We start from the raw sequence: 20722 nt of genomic DNA on the forward strand, positions 1-20722 counted from the left end.
TCGAGCCTGCTTCTCCCTCTACCTGTGTCTCTGCCTCTCTCTCTCTCTCTCTCTCTCTCTCTCTGTCTCTCTCTCTCTCTCCTTCTGTGTATGTGTGTCTCTCATGAATAAATAAATAAAATCTTAGAACAAAACAAAACTCTGCTTTCATGGCTGGATATGATGCAATAGGATCATATCTTTTATCTTTGGGATGAAATGAACTTTTTGCTGAGGTTGGATGTTTAAAGAAAAAGAACATTCTACATCTTGGATCGTTCAGGGAACTGTGATGCATTGAAAGGAAAGTTCTGTGGAGCCTATGAGGCAGCAAGGAAAGGTCAGAAAGGATGAGGGAAGGCACCGAGAAGCATAAGCTCCAGTGGAAGCCATGTGTTGGTGCTGTGGTAGCAGATCCAACTTGGAGCCAAGGAAGGGGGGTAAGGGATCCAGGCAGGATGGAGTTACAGCTCAGGAAGGTCTGTAACCAGGAAATAAAAGACAGAATGATTCTCCTACTCTCTTCTCTGCTTTTCGCTGTGTGCTCATTCCATTATCTGCAAACGGACTTTCTTTGCTCCACATGGGGAGTCTCTCTCTTCCCTTATGACATCTCTCTTATTTTCTCTCCAATTTCATGGGGGAAGGGTGGCTCAGTTTGAATACGTTGCCTACTTTTCTTTCAATCAAAGGAAAGACTGGGCTTTATTATGAATTTTTATACTAAATTTTATTCTACAAAAAAGATTGTATTTTTGACATGAATATGGATATTAGACTATAAATAGTAGGTACTGTAGAATAGTTAATTTCAAGCAACTTTGTAGATAAATATTGATATTGAGACTTGCAAAAAATGTAATGCTTTATGATTTTGCACAATTCAGCTATCTAAAAATAAACTTACAATGGGTGCTAAACAGTCCATTTTTAATTAAGTAATTTGTTCATTTATGCCTTTGTCATCTTCCAAAATACTCCTGAAGCAGCTTACAACATAGGATAAATGGATATGGATTTATGGATAAAAGAGAATAAATGTGGATAAAAGAGAATAAACAGAAACCATGGGGAAAAGGGAGAAAGACTCATTATGATCTGTTTGCGTATATCAGATCACATTGTGTTTTTGAGGAGAACTTAACAAACCTTTTTGAAAATTCAATTTAGCAGAGGGCAATGGAAAACTCTTATTTTTTTCTGGTTATAAAGAAAGTCAGAATCATTGTAAATATGCAATTTGTCATAAAATATAGAGAACACAAGCCTTACTTTTATGCCTTGGGGATTCTGCTCTCTAGGGATAAACACTGATAATTTGTAAATTATCTTGTATGACTTTATGCTCCCCATAAACACATACACCCATGTATGCCTCTAAGTAACACTGTTCAACTGTTTTCCCCTGGAAAACAGATTCCCCTAAGTGGAACTGCTGGGTCAGAGAGTAAGCACTGACTATCCTCCAGAAAAATTGTAGCTATTTACTTTATCAACTAATAGGAGAGTGCCTATTTTCTCACACCCTAGGAAATTGCCAATTATCTTAATGTTTTCCTTTTTTTTTAATTTTTTTTTATTTATTTATGATAGTCACAGAGAGAGAGAGAGAGGCAGAGACACAGGCAGAGGGAGAAGCAGGCTCCATGCACCGGGAGCCCGACGTGGGACTCGATCCCGGGTCTCCAGGATCGCGCCCTGGGCCAAAGGCAGGCGCCAAACCACTGCGCCACCCAGGGATCCCTATCTCAATGTTTTCCAATCTGAGAAGTTAAAAATTTTTTTTCTCTGTGTTTCTGTAATTATTAGCAGAATCAAGCATTTTCCATGAATGTATTGGCCATTTGTATTTTTACTTTGGTGATTTCCCATTTTCCTTTTGTGTCTTTGCTCTCATGTATATTTGCAAATAATCTTCTCTGTCTTTAAATTTATCTTCTTTATCTTTAAATTTATCAGCTGAGCTTTTTTGATTCAGATATTTTGCATTTTATGTAATAAAATGTTTTCGTTTATAGCTGTTGACTTCACTGTCATGGTAAGAAAGGCCTTTCCCACTCAACACAAAACAAAATATATTTTTATCTACTTACCTTTCATATTTTTATAGCCTTAGTTTTTGCATTAGAATATTTAATGCACCTAGAATTTAGTTTGGGCCAATTGATTTTGTAAGAGTATTAGCATTTTAACTCAAAGCAGTCATTGGATAATCTTTAATTTCCCTGTGGATTTGAAAAGATAGTTTTTGATATTCTAATTTCCTGTATATACATAGGTCTATTTCCGGACTCTGCTCCCTGTAGTAAGTTACAGTACCATGTTGTTTGATTCACATAGCTTTGTAGATTATTTGATTTCTGATAGGACACATTCTCCCTCATTATTTTTCATCTTAAACAATTTTAGGCTATTCTCAACATGTTCACTTCTATTTGAACTTTAGAATCAATGTGTTCATTTCAAACAAATTCCCACTGGAATTCTGATTGAAATTGCATTTAGAGCATACTTGAATTTTTTAGATAATTTAACATTTTAAAGCTTCATTTTCTGTTCCACTCTCCCCACTTAACAGACTATTTTTATCCTCAGCATTGCACTTATCTTGTTATACCATAAAGACTTCTGGATTTCATTATCTCCCACTGGGCTCCAAGATCCTTGATAGAATAATATTCTGATTATCACTGCTTTCCCAATAACCAGTTCAGAGCCTGACTCATGTAGCTATTCAATAAATATTTGTCTTTCCTTTTCAGTCTGTGTTTAGAAACTATGACCATGACCATGATGGGTACATCTCCCAAGAGGACTTTGAAAGTATAGCTGCCAATTTTCCCTTTTTGGATTCCTTCTGTGTGCTGGACAAAGATCAGTAAGTTTTAATTTTGTTATATTGTAATGCAACTATACTGAAGTAGAAAATTAGTGTCAGAGGAGAACAGGGCTATCTTTAATTTACATTCTGACAGCTTTAATCCTAGCACATTGATGAGAGAAGCCCAATGTCTTACTGATTTTTTTCTTGGTGTCCACAAACATGACTGGATAAAGTCACAGGTCAGACTACACCATCCGTGTTAAATCTGAGTGCCCATTTGCAAATGAGCCCAAATTTCCTTTCTCCACATTACTTCTGCTTAGCTATTTCATCAACCCCAGAACCTCCATCGAAAAAGAGTAGATGAGAAATATAGTTACACCTAGGCTCGTCAAGTCCTCAGCATCAAAGGACTTGAGGGCAATCCTAAAACACACAAATAGGTAAAATTATTTTAAATTACTTATAGTATTCAGAAGAGCAGATGATATCTATAGGTAGCCAGGAAGTGTCCTTGCTTTTTCTCTTTGCTAGCTCAAAGGTTGTTCTGATAAATGAAGTAAAAATATATTTCTCTTTAGCTTCAAATGACTCCTGGAAAATTAGATGACTTTAGAGGCTAAAAGCCAGCTCATCAGAAAATAATGATAAAAAATATATATTGCAGAGAAACACTGGCATTAGTAATTTGATTGCTTAATTTTTAATTGTGTGAGATTAGTTCCTCGTTTCAAAAGCATCTGTAATGAGATGCTAGATTTTATATTGGTGAAATGTCCAAATTATATCACTTTAACATCCTGCAATATTTTTGTTGGTGTGAGAATTTTTTAAAAATTAAATCTGTAAGTAGTTCAATACACCAAGGAAATCCTTGGTATTTTATCACAAACACCTTAAAACCTTAATTCATCTTTTTTTTTTTAAGATTTTATTTATTTATTCATGAGAGACACACAGAGAGAGAGAGGCAGAGACACAGGCAGAGGGAGAAGCAGGCTCCATGCAGGGAGCCTGACATGGGACTCGATCCCGGGTCTCCAGGATCACACCCTGGGCTGAAGGCGCGCTAAACTGCTGAGCCACCCGGGCTGCCCTTAATTCATCTTAACTGCATATCTAGAACAAAGAATAATTTGAAATAAATTGTTAGAAACATAAACTTTGGGATCCCTGGGTGGTGCAGCAGTTTGGCGCCTGCCTTTGGCCCAGGGCGCGATCCTGGAGACCCGGGATCGAATCCCACGTCAGGCTCCCGGTGCATGGAGCCTGCTTCTCCCTCTGCCTGTGTCTCTGCCTCTCTCTCTCTCTCTCTCTGTGTGACTATCATAAATAAATAAAAATTAAAAAAAAAGAAACATAAACTTCTTTTACAAAATAAAATTTAAGTTACCTGCTATCTACTTCCCTTAGTTTGTTTCTGTCAGGAACATGTAGGTAGGAGATGAACTTAAAATCACTTCCTACTCTTCATCTCTTTTTCTTCTGCCAATTCTTTAGATGGACCAGACACTGTCCCAGCAAAGATATATAAAAATGTTTTTTTCTAAAAATGAAGGTTTGAAATATTCATAGCTTACATGATTTTTGTCAGACAAGCTGAGATATGTCAATTTTGAGAGGCGAGTAGAACATCCAGGAGATTCTAGTAAGGTGTAGATATGATACCAAGGTTCAGCAGAACAGTTGCAGAGGTATACATTGCTAGGTCTTCAGCCCAGCCAGGCAAGCTGGAGTCCCAGGCATGTGAGCAAATTCTGATGGGAAAGTTGAGAAAAACATAAGCTTGGGGCCTGAGGAGGGCAGCTTTGGGGACTCTTACCCTCTACCCCATACCATGCAGCTAAAAGGAAGAAGTTGATCCTATAAGAGAGCCAGAGAAAGAGGAGCATGGGAAGCAGGAGAGAAACTGGGCTGTGTGGAATCACAGGGGTACATGGAGGAGAGGATCACTAAAGAAGAAGCTTGTCCCCATGCCACATGCAGCCCAGGAGGCCAACAACTTCAAGGGGTGAGAAGGCCACTGAGGATGTCATTGTGACAGTTTCAATAGAATAGTAGGGCTAGAAGCCTGGTTATTTGGAGTGAAGAGTAAATGAAGGGGGGGAAAATCTCTAATGAATATTCTTTTTGAATACTTTGGGAGTAAGAAAAGGGAAAGGGAAAAAACAGGTACATGGAATGGAAGCAAGACTGAGGAAAGACATTTTCCAGGCAAGGGAGTTGTGAGCATATTTGTATACAGAGGAAGGAGTGGGTGAAGAAACTGAGCAGAACCTGGAAGGAGCCGCATCCTGGGAGGCTGCAGGGTGAGAGATGGGAGCCTGATTTCCTCAGAGATGGGAGGACCCAAGAAGATAAAAAGGGATTCTGAATTGGCACAGAAGGGTGTGGCCTCCAGTACATTCTGATGTGGAGAGAAGCCGTGTGAAGATTACCTACTTCAGGTGGATTTGATCTCTTGGTAAACTAGAAGTCTGGAGGGTTCTTTGTGAAAAAGATCTGGGGGAATTGTGCTGGCAAATGGTCTATAAGCCAGTAACATATGAATGAGAGATTACTAATAATAGTGGCCTGGATGACATCAGGCTGAATGAACTTGAGCATGATGACCCAGTTATTACAGTTTGCTGCCTTTCTCCAGCAACCCGATTCTTACACACCCTATTGCTAGGTACGGGCTAGAAAGGAGTTTTCCTTCTGGAAACTACCATTTGGAAATGAAAGAGACTTTCCATAGTACAGTGCCTAGGATACACATACATATCTCCTCCTTACTAAGAAAGCCTTTGACACTAAATGCTGTCTTTGAGGTTCTCTCCTTTCAGGAAGAACATCACTCCCCGCCCACTTTTGGCCACAAAGGTTTGGAGGGTTGGGTGATTAAAGTGTGTCAGCCACTTAGCAACATGATCTTCAAAGACCCCTCCTTTTTCTGACTCTCTTCACAGGGATGGCCTAATTAGTAAAGATGAAATGATGGCTTACTTCCTACGAGCTAAATCCCAATTACACTGTAAGATGGGACCGGGATTTGTCCATAATTTTCAGGAGATGACCTATCTCAAGCCAACCTTCTGTGAACACTGTGCAGGATTTGTAAGTCTGTTTTCTATTGTTTTCCCTTGTGGGTAGTTATCTGTGTCTCATTCTGAGAAGGTAGGAAAATGAGTATTGTCTGCTTTAGATCAGAAGCAAAATATGGCTCCCTGAAATTAAAAATTAAGTTAAAAACAAAAGCTGATCTGCAGGTTTCACTATGTTCTTTCTAGGAATGCAGGGCTGATGACAGAGAAGGATGGTGAGGCTTGTTAACTCAAGAGAGCAGTTTGTCTATTAATCCCTGCCAAGGCAAGTTTCTGCCCAATGAGCCTTGGCATTCGGTGCTAATACTCATAGCAGGTGCAATTAAGGGGAGTATTTATCTTAGCCAGTTCTTCCCAGTTCTTGTTTCATGTGATGTCAGTCACTAGAAATACATCATGGCATGGCTCAATAATTCATAACCCAAAAAGGAAAAAATCTTTTTGGAGGGAAGATGGTTATAATAATAAATAACATTTACTTGGCACTTGACAGTAATGAAGTGCTTCCATAGACGTTAGTGTAATTAATCCTCATCACTCACTCATGAAGTGGACATTTTATTCTCCCCATTTGCCTAGTAAGACAGCGAGGTCCAGAGAGGATAAGTCAGGTTTCCAGGATCATACAGTCAGTAATCACCAGAGCCGGGACTCAAACACAGGTGTTCTGACTCTAAATCCTGCGCTCTACCTACACAGCTACCTACACTTTGTTTCCCCACATTTGATAATTCTTTGCAACTAAGGGCAGCTTTGGCCCTGATATTGGACAAAGACTCATGGGCCCTGAAACTCTAGTTGTTACCCAAATTGTAGAAGATGAAAATGTGATCCTGTAGGTGAGGATGGCCCAGCAGCCAGCATGGCTATTGCTCCTTTGTCCAAATGCCAGAGCTCAGTTATGTTAGCTTTATTCAGCCATTGTGTCCACTGGTGACTCCTTTGAATTCACAGCTGATATTATGTACTGCTGCAAAAATTACACTTTTCTCATCCCAAGCTTGAAGCACTGGCTTTAGGGGGCCCCAAGGACAGGAGTTTGTGTTCAAGCACACATCCTGCCATGTTGTTGCAATACTTAAATGACATCAGACATGTTGCCCGTCATGTAGCTCAGAATAAATACTTCTCCTCTTGAGTGCTCCTAAATATTTTCGAGTTTAATTGAAATTAAGTCATTTAATGTTTTAATAGCCCTTTTTATTCTTCAAAATATATTTAATTTCAATGGATGAGATTTGATTTGATCTTTATTCACACACACATTTTTTTTTAAGTCCATTGGTTTTCAGAGGGATTTATAAGTTTAGATGTGTCATCGAAAGGAATTGTAGGGGAAGGCAAGCAACTGTTTTTTGGTTCCTGGACCACCTGCCTTTGAAATAAATTCCATTTTAGGGGTAAGCAAAACAAACACTATTTGAAATCCATTTATTTCAGAATTCCCGAACTGAAGAATTTTGCTAATTCCCTTGTTTTGAGGTCTGGGGAAGATAAGTGATTTCTGTAAGATCACAGGGAGCATTAGCAGCAGGCCCATGACTCATATGCACTCCCAGTGCTCCTTACATTGTAGTCCCTTCAAATCTTAAAGCAACCTGAAGTCTCACATCAAAGCTTGGGGAAATAGTCTTATACACCCATCCACATGAGGTCACTATCTCCTGTCCTTGGCTGGCAGTGACAGTGACCCAGAGCCTCTTCCTGTCTTGTGTTGTCTCTTCATTATTAAGGAACGTTAACAAGCAATGCCCTGAGTTTCCCTCCTGATAGGACTCAGGCTTTACTCTATTTTTTCTAGCAGTTCCTGCAGCTTTGCTGATAATGTGCCATATCTGGATATTAGAATGCTTCTTCTCAAATCTTAACTTCTCTTGTCCTAGATCAGTGGCTTTTGCTCACACACAAAACACCCAGGAGCAGTGTCTTCCTGTCTTTCCCTCCTGTGACACATTATTCTTTTCTTACTCACTAGCAATGAGACCTTGCCAAGTGACATCACCTGTTTATTGTTCAGTCTAAATATACATAGCATGCAATGAGTTAATATATATTAACTAGAAAAGCTTAAAACAGTGCCTCTCACAAAACAAAAGTTCAATAAATGTTAGCTGTCATTATTATTGTTATTGCTGTCACCAAGGACTCTGTGAGCAAAGGATTTCTTACCATTGCAAAGTTTCCCAGATGTGCGACCTTGCAGATTATTTAATTTATTATTTAATTTATTTAATCCCACTCACTTGTTATAGGAGAGAAGAAAACTAGATTATCTTGAAGATCCCTGTAGCTCTGGCATGATGTGATTACCCTGAGGCCCCTTCCCCTTTCTGGATAGATTGTTCCTTATCCTCTTCCAGTCATCCGAGGTAACTGAGGCCTTGCTTCCAATCAGTTGTCTTAATAATTCTACCTTCCCAGCATACATTTGCAACTTAATAATGTACTCGGGAGGACATGATAACTTTTAAGACTCAAAAGAATCACTTACCGCTGGTGAAATTTCCTTGTCAGAAAGAGGGTAAGGATCGGTCTTCCTGACACCCTTGAGTCACTTGACATTGGCATTTATTTTATTTACTGGCATTTATTTATTTATTTATTTATTTATTTATTCATTCATTCATTCATTCATTCATTCATTCTTCTTATAGAGAGGGTCATAATGACCACTCTCAGGGCATTGTTCCCCTATCATAGAGGTAAATGACACTCCCATCAGCCCCCATATAACACCGGCCCTGTTTCTTTTAGAATCATTGTATTAACCAGGTATCAGTCACCTAACATAACCACTCAAAGGTTACAAATGGAGTTTTTCCAGCTTAAAGCTAAGCCCACTGAATTCATTAATATTTATGTTTCTGTTTCCCTGGGATCCATGAGCAATGCTGTGGGAGGCATGGGGAAGAACACACCACCACCAGGATAATCCCCTGAACCCCCTAAGGAAACACCCCTCCTTAAACTGTAGGCCCTCACATCTCTCCAGAGGCACTTGTCACTTCCTACATCCTACTTCCTCTGGGGTTGGCACAATCTGAAAGCTTTCTGCATCTCCCTGAGCCCTGGCACAGGCCAAACACTGAGCAATCAGAGAATGACTACGTGAACAAATAGATCTTTTCCTTTTCTGTATTCTTTCAGGGTACAAATGCTACTCAGAAAAGAGCCTGGTACCAGGCGAGTGCTTTAGTGGGATATGCACCATGTAGTTTGCTTAATTTCCTGTAGGGGGCGCTAAGAGCAGCTGGAGTGATTAAAAAGAAGGCGGAGGGAGCTGGGGGCTTCCAAGAACAGTGACAGTCTCCCCAGTAAATTTTGCTGAGAGCGCATTATACCAAGGTCCAAAAAAATGTACCAACATCAGTATCCCATCCCGGCTCCCATTTGGCTTTCAGATAGAAAAGGGAAGCACAACTGTTATCACCCCAGCTGGAGTGAGCTAGGAGACCATTCTTCTATCTGACAGGAAGGGTGTCAGGATCAGTTACATCCTGTTTGTGCTCTACCAGCCATCATGCTTCCCAGGACTTCCTTCTCTCTGGCCTTGTTTTGTTTTGTTTTGTTTTTTTCCAGATTTTAATTCAGATTCTCTGACATTCTTTTGTCTTTTGTTACAGCTCTGGGGCATAATCAAGCAAGGATACAAATGCAAAGGTAAATAAACGTTATGTTGTAAAATGTTAAAATGTCAGTGTATCTGACGAAACTACAGAAACTCTTGGCATCTTGGAGAACTCAGGTCTTTGGGCCACTGGCAACTGAAGAAGGTAATGTGTCTAGGGAAAAAAATCCCTGCAGTTCTGGATAGCCTCAATCAGAATTTCACAATTCTTGCTTGCAAGAGCAAGCAAACCACCCTTATCAACCCACAGACATGTGGCCTCTTCACTAGGATGTCTTGTGAAACATCACACAGTTAGGGTGAGAATTTTGGAGTGGAAAAGGCCTAACTAAAATACCATATAAAAGAACTTTTTCCTTCATGGGAATAAGCACATACTCATTCCTGTAATACATATGCCTTTCTTTCTGCTCTCACATAGAGCTAGCTATTCCTTTTGCCACTAAATCACAGATTATGGATGAAAAACAGATTTAAGGTTTCTCCTTAAAACTTATTTTTGTCCCTTTCAATGAATTTGTTCATATGGTTCCCCATTTAATTGAAGTTTATTAACAAATAAAGAAATATATACTTGATAAATGCAATATACATGCATATTAATAGGCACTTAGGACTCTTGCCACTAGTGCCTATATGATCATTATATATTATTGATGTTTATTTTTAAATTTTATTTGAAGTCAATTAATTAGCATATACTCTTTTATTAGTTTAGATTAGTTTAGATCCTAACTCTATTAGGATAGAGTTTAGTGATTCATCAGTTGCATATAACACCCAGTGCTTATTACATCATGTGCCCTCCTTAATGCCTATCACCCAGTGACCCCATCTCCCCACCCGCCATATATTATTGGTGTTTAAATAAAGAAATTACTGGATAGTTTACTGATGGTTTTAAGAATCTGACAATGCTCTTGAAAGATATCACTACAAAAGAAAACATTTTCATTACAGAATGCCTTCAGATTAATACTATTGCCTTTTGGTGCCTTTTTTTTCCTAGCTATCTTTTAGGATTTGGTCCTTGTGTTGTATGAACAGAGTTTCCTGAAGCTCAATGGGAGCCACCTTTTCATCTCAAAAACCTTCCCTTTAGTTCTTGGTATTAGTTGTCTGAGTGTAACTTGGATTTGTACTTTCAAGTAGCAAAGATACAGCAAAGATATCTTACTGCTTAACTATAGTTTTATTCTGGTTTCTGACCCTTATCCTCTAAAGACAGACACACACACATACACATATAAACACACTTTTATGAAGATGAAAATCAATTAAACCCTTGGATCATCTGTGTATATACAGTATTTTCTCTTAAAGGCCAAAGAATGTTAAAATTAATTAAAATAGACAACATTTCATTATAATTTAGTCTTTCCATGGTGTCATTACAAGAGTATTTGAAATAAGATCATTTGAGGGGAAAGCGAGTATTGGAAAGAATTAAGTCCTCTTTGATAGGGAGAAATACGCTCTTTAAAATGATACTATCTGTTCATTTCTAAGAGAAATGTAGAACCCTCTATGGGAAATAACTGTGTTTCTCTTTTGCAAAGCAGCCCAAGTTTTCTACTCTAAGTAGCAATTTATAGTCTACTTTCTTAACTAAAGCATTCTAATGGGAGTTTTACAGTCTGCTGCCATTTTGAAGCCATAATCAAATCTAGAATATGTTATTGGGCATAAGCCCATCTTGTTTTCTGTTTCTATGCAAAGAGAGGAAGCAGGAGATAAGATCCCTTGTTCTAGAAAAGATTTAGAGGGGGATGCCTGGGTGGCTCGGTGGTTGAGCATCTGCCTTTGGCTGCCTTTGGCTCATCTGCCAGGACTCGTGATCCCGGAGTCCTGGGATCAAGTCCTGCATCAGGCTCCCTGCAGGGAACCTGCTTCTCCCTCTGCCTATGTCTCTGCCTCTCTCTGTGTCTCTCATGAATAAATAAAAAAAAATCTTTTAAAAAAATTGGAGGAATGAAGAAGAAGAATAAAATGCAGGCAGATACTGAATAAAGGAATACCTGACTGTAAATGAGCGGAGGCAGCTGTTGAGCCTAGAAGACACTAGAAGTTGGGGTTTCTTTCCCTCATTCTGGCTCAAGGAGCCTCTTGGTGGAGCCTGGGAGACAACCCCAGTCCCATGGAATTGGCATTTAGTTTGGGGCAAAGGCAACTCCCTGCTAGGTCTATGCCCTGCTGGTTTGCTCCCCAGCGCCTCAATGAATTGTGTAGAGGAAGAAGTTGAGCAAGTGTGAGAGGAACCCCGGGGAGGCAAGTAAGTCCCACTGGCCTTTCTCTGGTCCCTAGACACACTCTGCAGGCCTGAGCTGGACTATGAGTCAATATGAAGCAGGGGAGGGGGAGGGCACAGCCAACAGCTCAGGGGCACCCTGGCAGCCCAGTCAGCACCAGGTGCACATGGTTGCCACTAATCGTTTGTGATACTTGGTGATTTTTCAGACTGTGGAGCCAATTGTCACAAACAGTGCAAAGACCTCCTGGTTCTGGCCTGTAGGAGATTTGCCCGTGCTCCCTCCTTGGGCAGTAGTCATGGGTCACTGCCTGGAAGCCCCTCATTGCCCCCAGGTAAGATCCTCTGCTTTCTTTTCTACCTCAATTTCCTTCTGCTCATCTTTCCATATTGGACTTTCATTGGGTTCTGGATCTGAACCTGGTCAGAGTCATTGTAAACACCAAGGTCAGTGTCATTATAAACACCTTACTTCAGGGTGAGTAGCTATGGCTATACCCTTGACTCCCACCTGCTTCTCTCTGCTCTCAGGTCTCATGTCTATGCATTTCACCTGCAGGCAGTTTGGGTCCACCTCTGGTCTGTCCTTCTAGGGCCTTGCTCATCGGACTCCTGTGATTTGCACCAGCTTTGACAGTTTGCTCTAAAGCAATCAGATGTCAAATAATCACAACAGTCTCTCCTCTTCCAGTGCAGGATGAGGTGTTCGAGTTCCCAGGCGTGGCTGCAGGACACCGAGACCTGGACAGCAGAGCCATCACACTGGTTACAGGCTCTTCTCGCAAGATCTCTGTGAGGCTGCAGAGGGCTACCACCAGCCAGGCCACTCAGACCGAGCCTGTATGGTCAGAGGCTGGCTGGGGGGACTCAGGGTCGCATACCTTCCCCAAAATGAAATCCAAGTTCCATGACAAAGCAGCAAAGGACAAAGGTTTTGCCAAGTGGGAAAATGAGAAGCCCAGGGTGCAGGCTGGTGTGGATGTTGTGGACCGGGGTACCGAGTTTGAGCCTGACCAGGATGAAGCAGACGTGGGTGAGACCAGACAGGATGGTGAGGTCAGTTCTGGGTCAAAGCACAAGTAAAATCACAAGAAGGAGGCTAAAAGGGGCTGAGACAAGCCTTATAGTGAGTCCAGGAGACAGCCTAGTAGGTTTTTTTTTTTTTTTTTTAAGATTTTATTTATTTATTTGAGAGAGAATGAAAGAGAGAGAGAGGGAGAAGCAGGCTCCTCACTGAACAGGGAGTTCAACATGCGGCTTGATCCCCAGACCTTGCGATCATGACCTAAACTGAAAGCAGACGCCCAATCCACTGAGCCACCCAGGTACCCCTAGCCTACTAGTTTTGAGAGCTGAGTGGTTGCACATTAACACGTACCACTTTTCATCTTGCTCTTGGCTTGTTATATGATCCCAGGCAAATGATTTCTTCTCTTTGCACCTCAATTCCCTCATATATAAAATTGAACCAGATGGATTCCAAAGCTTAGTGAGGCTGTCATTTCTGTGAACTGATATGATGTCCCAGGGATCCATGACTCACTGTGTGTATCCAATAGGCCAGTACCTGTATCAGTTTAGTTTTCCAAGCTAGAATCAGGGTAGGGGAGGGAGGGTGATGGGCAGTGGAAGCAAAAGACTTGCAGATAGAGAAGAAGAGTTGGAAACTTTTGCCCTTACCACCCCCAACACCCACAAAAAAGGTCTTTTGACAGCATCATGGAGAAGAAGGGGTGGTGAGAATCAGAGACATAGGAACCTGAAGGTTCTATAAGCCAGGCCCTGGCTCCACATAAAAATGACATTCACATCATCCAAAGCAGATTGGAAGCATGTGGAATTTGTTAGAATAAGCTGAAAATATAAATTGATTCAAGATAGACTTAGATAAATTTATTAGTCAACAGTCCGTAGTGTATTAAGAAAAAAGATTTGGGGAAATCAGTGTCATATTCCTAACCTTTCAAGCCGTGCCATGGAGGGCAGCCATAACCTCCCTATGGAGTCGTTCTCATAAACAGAATTATTGGGTTAGGCAGAGAACCTATTGAATCAAGCCAGTGCTCTTTATTCTTATGGGTGGTCCTTCACATTCCGTTCTTTAGGGAGACCTAAATACACAGTCCCCTTGGTTTCCTGTGATGAGAAAAACTCCAGTGACCTTTAACCCAAATTCCTCTAGTTCTCTCCTCATTGAAGACAATTAATAAGGAGGCCAGAAATTATCTTAAGTCTTATGCAGTTTATTGTAAGTTCTGATATGTTTATGCATAGCTCTCTCTGCATATCTCTACATGTACCTATATAGATATGTATCTTTTCTCTCATACAAATTTTCTCAGTGCTCTTACCCAAGTTTACATTGTGTTTTTCTAAGAGAGAAACCTCAACAAGAAATATTTCATAGACCAGTGTTTTGTGGAGCCCCTCTTAGGAAACATTAATGTAAGCAAACTTGTTGAACTCTAAGATTTAAGATTTCATGTGCTGTGTAGAATACATGATCTTTTAATTCCCTCTAAATCTTAAGAGTACAAAGTGCTTGATCATTTGATCAAAGTGATCCTTTCAGATGTTCCCTCAAATGTAACTGATAAACTGCTTTCTAAGAATATTCTTGTTTTATTAAGTGTGACCCAGCCATACAACAGGTTCTGATTCATGTTGCAGGATGGCTGACTTCAGGCTGAGGACACTGGAGGCAATGATGTCAGCATTTGGAAGGAGCAAGATGAAAAACTCTGAAGAACACTCCAACTCAGGAAGTTATCTGAAAAGATATCTGGGACTTTTACTGCTTGGTGACACCATGGGGTCTCCCTGATTGGACTATGGGACAGAGGATTTACCCTATGAACTATTTATTTCCTCCTCCCCAGGCCTTAGTCAGGTGCCACCAAGACTGGGTGATGTAGCTAGTAGATTTCTCCTGTATCTTTCTCTAGAGCCATTTATATATGAGTGAAGTGAAAGCTTTTCTGCATGTACTTGATACTCATTCTCTGAACTCTACTTTTTTGTGAGAATATTATTTCAGTATTTTTATAAACTTTTGGTGGGGGAGGAGTCAATTTAGAGGTCTTTTTTTGTGTGCTTTTTGGATGGGACCAGGACTTATTTTCTTGAGGGGACAAAGAAAGCTCTTCAGATCCTGGAATGAGGTGGTTCTTCTAACATAAAGAGATGTTTACATTGTTCTTACCCTACAGTCGCTGTCACAATGTGTAACAGGTCATACATTTATGTTCATATAAGTCTTACCAATTCTGCATCCTAAGGAAGCTATGACACAGCCATGAAAATCTCCTGATATTTATAATTGCTGTGGGGGAAAATTAAGTATACTTGTCTCAGCTGACTATGTTTAGCCATTTTTCTTAAGACTCCTGTTAAGACTGCCAGTAAGAAATGTGGATAGTGATTACAAAATCAATTAAGTTTGGGGGGATAAAATTTAGGAGAGAAGCAAACCAACAAGCAAACCACTTAGTGAAATGAAAAACAACCAGCAATCTTTAAAAATTCAAAAGTTTTAAGAACTTTGTTTGTTAAAAAAAGAAAAGTTTTGATTATAAAAGAGAACTTTTGTCCTCTTCCGAAGAAATTGCCATCCATAATTAAAGAGTAGTCATAGAAATCAAGTCCTCAGAAACAACCTTTGATTAATATTTTATTTAGCTTTTAAGGTATCAGTATTTTCAATGTCTCCCTTTGACCTACAGAGCTACAGGTGGGTCTGTTTTTTACATGATTAGAGGAGAGAGAAGTTAGTTCAAGGTGTTCAAATAGAGATTGGATTGAGCCAGTGGACGAGGGGAGTGACCTGCTGCCATGTGGCCAGTGTGAAATTATGGCCCCACAGAAGTGCACTGGTCTTCATTGGAAGTTTAAATGTATAAACCATACAAGATTGAATTTATTTATATTTGGGGCAGTCACTTCAGTAAATAAATGCCTTTCTTCTCTTTTTCCATTAGATAAAATTAAGGACAGTTCTACTCAGCAAACATTTGACCACCTGCTTTACGCAGGTCCTGTGCTAAAATGCACAAAGACAAGCAATATTTAATCTCTACCCTCAGGAGAAATGGTTCCTTAAAGTACAATTCCAGATTTGCTAGGACAGACTTCATTGTGCCAAACAGATTGAGAAATTGATTTGCAGAAATATTGCGAATTAAATGAAGTTATTAGTTGAGGGTGCTTTGAACAAGCTATGTAATAAGAGAACTTGCTCACCATTTGCAAAGAACCTCAGAAAGCAAGCAGCCATCCCCAAGTGTTGGCTTTATGTATATATAGTATGTATTCCTTTTCCCAAATGCAATGATATATGTGTTAACAAAATTAAAAATAGAAAATGGCCATTTAAGTACCTTAAACATGTGTGTTTTTTTAATTTTAAGAAAATTCAAGAAGAAAATTTGGACTGTTCTTTTTTCTCTCAAAGGAATTATTTCACTCATCACTTAGTTTGGGTTATTTTTGAGTTTTCATATCTAAGAATTTTATATTGTCAGCCTTCTTATGATGAAGATAAGAAATGTACCTCAAATAAAAAACAAATAAACACAAACAAAGAAAACAAAATATGTATATGTGTGTATATGGGTATACATACACACACATGCACACACACACTAGTATTTTAATTTTGTTGAAGAGGACTCTGTGTCCATAATGAAGCTGCTTTATAATTTTGATTATATTATTTACTCACAACCAGTGGTAACTCTGATGGTTCTAATCTGTCAGTTTCCCATTATCAGTAAGATAAGTAAATTAGGCAAACCCATGGTGAAGCAAAAAGAACTGTTATGTTTGGTCCCTCCAGGCCTCCCTTTTGTAGGTTTAATGGTCACCACCACCTTTTTGGTGAAAGGCAAAAGCAAAATCAGACTCTTAACAGTGACTATTATCAAGTCCCAGGAGAGAATAGTTTAGGTGCTGCAACTGAGTCTTCCTTGAAGGATGTACTGATTGAATTGATCTTTAGATTTGCCTAGCTAGAGGGTGGCCCTAATTGGTATTAGTGGCAGCCTCCTGAAGCAATAACATTCCCAAATATCCATGGTAACAGAGTCCCTCCAAAGGTCCAAAGGGCTTGCTGTTTCACAACGAAGGCAGGACTCCTACAGAAGGGAGCACCAAACTGTTCTTGATGATAGAAACCTTAGCATACCTAATATAAACATATTGATTTTTGAGTACATAAATTCAAAGAACATATGGCCATATGGTTCTGGCATGCAATCCGCAATCAGATTTAAATCCCATCACTGCCAGTTGTAGTTATGAGACCCTGGGCAAGTCATGTACTCTGTTTGAACCTCAGTTTCCTCATTTGAAAACAAGAGATTTCACCCCTTCCTCAACTACCTCACAGAGCTCTTGTAAAGATCAAGTCGAATCATATATGTAAAAGTACTTTGGAAAGACATAGTAAGTCAGTCAATATTTCTTTGCAGTTAAGCAGGGTTCTTTTCTAAAATTGTCTACAGGATCCCAGACTCTATGTCTACACGGCTGTGTACTTTGGAAGCTCTATATCCAACATTTAACTAACTTCTGTATCAAAAACAATTATTTAAATGAGAAATATAAATGAAAAATATTTAAGGGGTTTTTCTTATTTCTGGCATTATGTGTGTGTGTAGGGTTAACTCTGGTCAGTTTCCTAACATTGGCTATTCTCTCTCTGTTTGAATAGAGGTAGGCAAGACTAAGAAACCAAATGGGTAAAATGCAAATGAGTTAAGAGAAATATAGGTCAACGTCTAGCTTAGGTTTAAGAGGTTGGCTCTTGAAGGAATTTAGTTTAATAGATACAGACAAGAGGAAAACAATTATTTTTAAAATAAAAAGTACACCATTCATTTGATAACCAGAATATATTTTACATCTAGCGAAGGTGGTCATGATAGGAAACTACTTGGGATTTAAGGCTCATCAGGAAATAATTTCCTCCAAGTTGCATCCAAAACTTGCTGAAGTCTAGAGTGTACTGAGACCTCAAACAAAAGTATCTATTTTCTTTTTAAAATGTTAAAAACAAGCACTTGGAATTCATATCTATTCAGAAACTAAGTGACTTGTGGTTTATGCAAAACAGCATAAGGAAAACATTGCTTGGGGGCATTCTCTAAGGCAGGTGGCCTGAACACTTCAAAAATAAAACGTCATTAAAAAAAATAGAAGGGCTGGGGCACCTGGGTGGCTCAGCTGGTTAAGCATCTGTCTTCAGCTCAGGTCATGATCTCGGGGTCCTGAGATTGAGCCCCACGTCAGGCTCCATGCTCAGCGGGGAGTCTGCTTCTCCCTCTCCATTTGCTGCTCCCCCTGCTTGTGCTCACTCTCATAAATAAATAAGTAAGAAAATAAATAAATAAATAAATAAATAAATAAATAAATAAATAAATAAGAGACTGAGTAGTTCTGGATCAAAAGAAATGCATTAACCAAATGAAACACAACAGCCACATACAATATTGTAAACCTTGATGGGATTCTGGATCAACAAATAAAGCAGACACTTTGGAGGCAACAATTAGGGAAATTTAAATATGAATAGCAGTTCCCTTCTCTGTAGTTCAGATTTCCACAGTTCCAGTTACCTGAAGTCAAAGCCATTGGAAGCAGGCGCTTCTTCTGACCCATTGTCAGAAGGTCAAAGATCAGTAGTAGCCTAATGGTATGTCAGATGCCACAGCATTCAGTATTGTGGGCTTCACTCACCTCATTTTGTCTCAACACGCAGGCAGTTTGTCATCACATCCTCACAAGATGACTAAGGGTGAGTACAGCACAATAAGATATTTTGAGAGAAGAGAGACCACTTTTATATAACTTTCATTATAGTATTTTATGTTCTCTTATTATTTGTTGTTAATGTCTTACTGTGCCTAATTTATAAATTAAAATTTATCAGAGGTACATTTGGAGAAGAGAAAACACATGTTCAGTACTATCTGCGGTTTCAGGCATCCACTGGGGGTTTTGGAACACGTTCCCCGCTGATAGGGAATACTGTATAAGTTAACTTTTTAAAGGGTCTATAGATATTCATGGTGCTATTTCTTTTCTTTTTTTTAAAAAGTTTTTATTTATTCATGAGAGACACAGACTGAGAGAGAGGCAGAGACACAGGCAGAGGGAGAAGCAGGCTCCATGCAGGGAGACTGATGTGGGACTCGATCCCAGGACTCCAGGATCACGCCCTGGGCTGAAGGCAGGCGCCAAACCGCTGAGCCACCCAGGGATCCCCTCATGGTGCTATTTCTTATGCTTTTCTGAAGTTTTGTAGTTTAAAAAGTTGGGAAAAAGAAATTATTATCTAATCTTACTGAAAATCACTAAAAAACAACAACCAGAATAAAAACAAGAAACAAGTTCCATATGCAGAGCAACCAGGAGAGATCTGAAATCCTAGGCCAACAGGAAAGATGCCCAAAGCAACAGAGGGATTGATCAGAGATTGCAGGAGGACCTGGGGAGAGGTTGCTGTAGTAAAGAGATTATAAACAAACATCAGGCCATATAAGTATCCCTCTCAACACACAGGTACATTCTGAACTGTGTATCCTCAATCCTTTGTTCACAACAAAAGGAATGCATGTACCAGCCAGTGGCAGGAGCTTCCTGGACCTGGTTTGGTTCTGAGAAGCAGAAGAAGCAGAGCACACAGGGAATATTTGCAAGAAAACCATCTGTCTTTACCATAGCAGAGTGCTTCAGTCTTGGGGTTAAAAAAAAACAAAAAAACAAAACAACAACAACAACAAAACACACACACAAAAAACCACAGTTGCCAATCTAATTGAACTTACATGCAAAACCCAGGATCATGACAAATTTCACCTGGCCTGAACATTATTCTGGCTCCTTCCCTAAATTAACTTCCCACAAATTTTGGATAAAAGCTCAAAATTAAAAACAGTTAAGACAAAACAAAAACCCAGGCGCATAGTGGAGGGGAAGAAAAGGATAAGCAGATGTCAGAATACCTCTCACATGAAAACAAGCCACAGTGTTACAGAGCATCTGAAAATTGTTTCTCTGCATATCAAAGCCACTTAGTAAATTCCCAATCCACAGAAACCATAACAATAAATGCTTAGTGTTGTTTTAAGCTACTAAGTTTTACTGCATTTTGTCACTTAATAATAGAGAGCTAACACAATATCCTGCAGGACAATTCAACCCTAAGATTTAGATGATCTTCTCTACAACAGAAGATCTGTTGAACAGAACTTATTCAACAGAAATAAGTTGAATCTCTACCAGACAAAAATCATTTGCATCTTTTGAAGTTTTCTATAAGTTAACGTCTGGATCCTAATCCATAATAAGTAGTATAGAAAATAAAGTTATATTCCCCTAGAAGAGAGTTTCTCAAACTCTGCTTGACTGACATTTGTTTCCAGATAATTTTTTGCTGGGAAGGGGTGAGGGCTCTCCTGTACATTGCAGAGTATGCCACTAGATGCCAGTAGCACATTCTCTTCTCCCTTAAATTCTGACAGTCAAAAGTGTTCCCTATGGGGCAAAATTGCTCTTGTTTGAGAAACACTACTCATGTATCAGAATTTTCTGCAGGTCTTGCTCAAACACATAGCTGGGCTCTATCCACAGTTTGATTTTACTGGTCTGGAGTAGGGTCTGAGAACTTGCATTTCTAACAAGTGCTTAGATAATGTTGGTGCTGATGCTACTAGCTGGATACTGCATTTGAAAATCACTGCTCTAGAAAGTCAGATGGCTCTTAGTTACACTGTTAGACGGTACTTTAGAATGAGACCCAAAGGCTGTGAAGCCATCTTTGGCCTTATTTCCAGGTTTCCAATGACTTTTCTTGGTAATTCTGGAGAAACATATGGTGAAGGCAACTTCACATAGTTAAAAAGGTAAACATTGGAATAAAACTCTAAATCTTTCTAAATACCAGAATTCAAAAACCA

General features: G+C 39.5%; 1 protein-coding gene across 6 annotated transcripts in view; it reads left to right on the top strand.

The window, feature by feature from the left end:
* RASGRP3 (RAS guanyl releasing protein 3) overlaps nt 1-16137 on the top strand; it is a 99900-nt gene extending 83763 nt beyond the window's left edge. For all 6 annotated transcript variants that reach the window (XM_055327588.1, XM_055327586.1, XM_055327591.1 and 3 more), the window contains 6 exons: nt 2742-2857; nt 5755-5902; nt 9513-9549; nt 11975-12100; nt 12457-12821; nt 14436-16137. In XM_055327588.1, the coding sequence (XP_055183563.1) occupies nt 2742-2857; nt 5755-5902; nt 9513-9549; nt 11975-12100; nt 12457-12821; nt 14436-14444 (801 nt within the window). In that variant the 3' untranslated portion in view covers nt 14445-16137. The remainder of the gene's footprint in view (nt 1-2741; nt 2858-5754; nt 5903-9512; nt 9550-11974; nt 12101-12456; nt 12822-14435) is intronic.
* The last annotated feature ends 4585 nt before the right edge of the window (nt 16138-20722 follow it).

This window comes from Nyctereutes procyonoides, unplaced genomic scaffold (assembly GCF_905146905.1).
Source record: "Nyctereutes procyonoides isolate TBG_1078 unplaced genomic scaffold, NYPRO_anot_genome, whole genome shotgun sequence".
Taxonomy (NCBI): domain Eukaryota; kingdom Metazoa; phylum Chordata; class Mammalia; order Carnivora; family Canidae; genus Nyctereutes; species Nyctereutes procyonoides.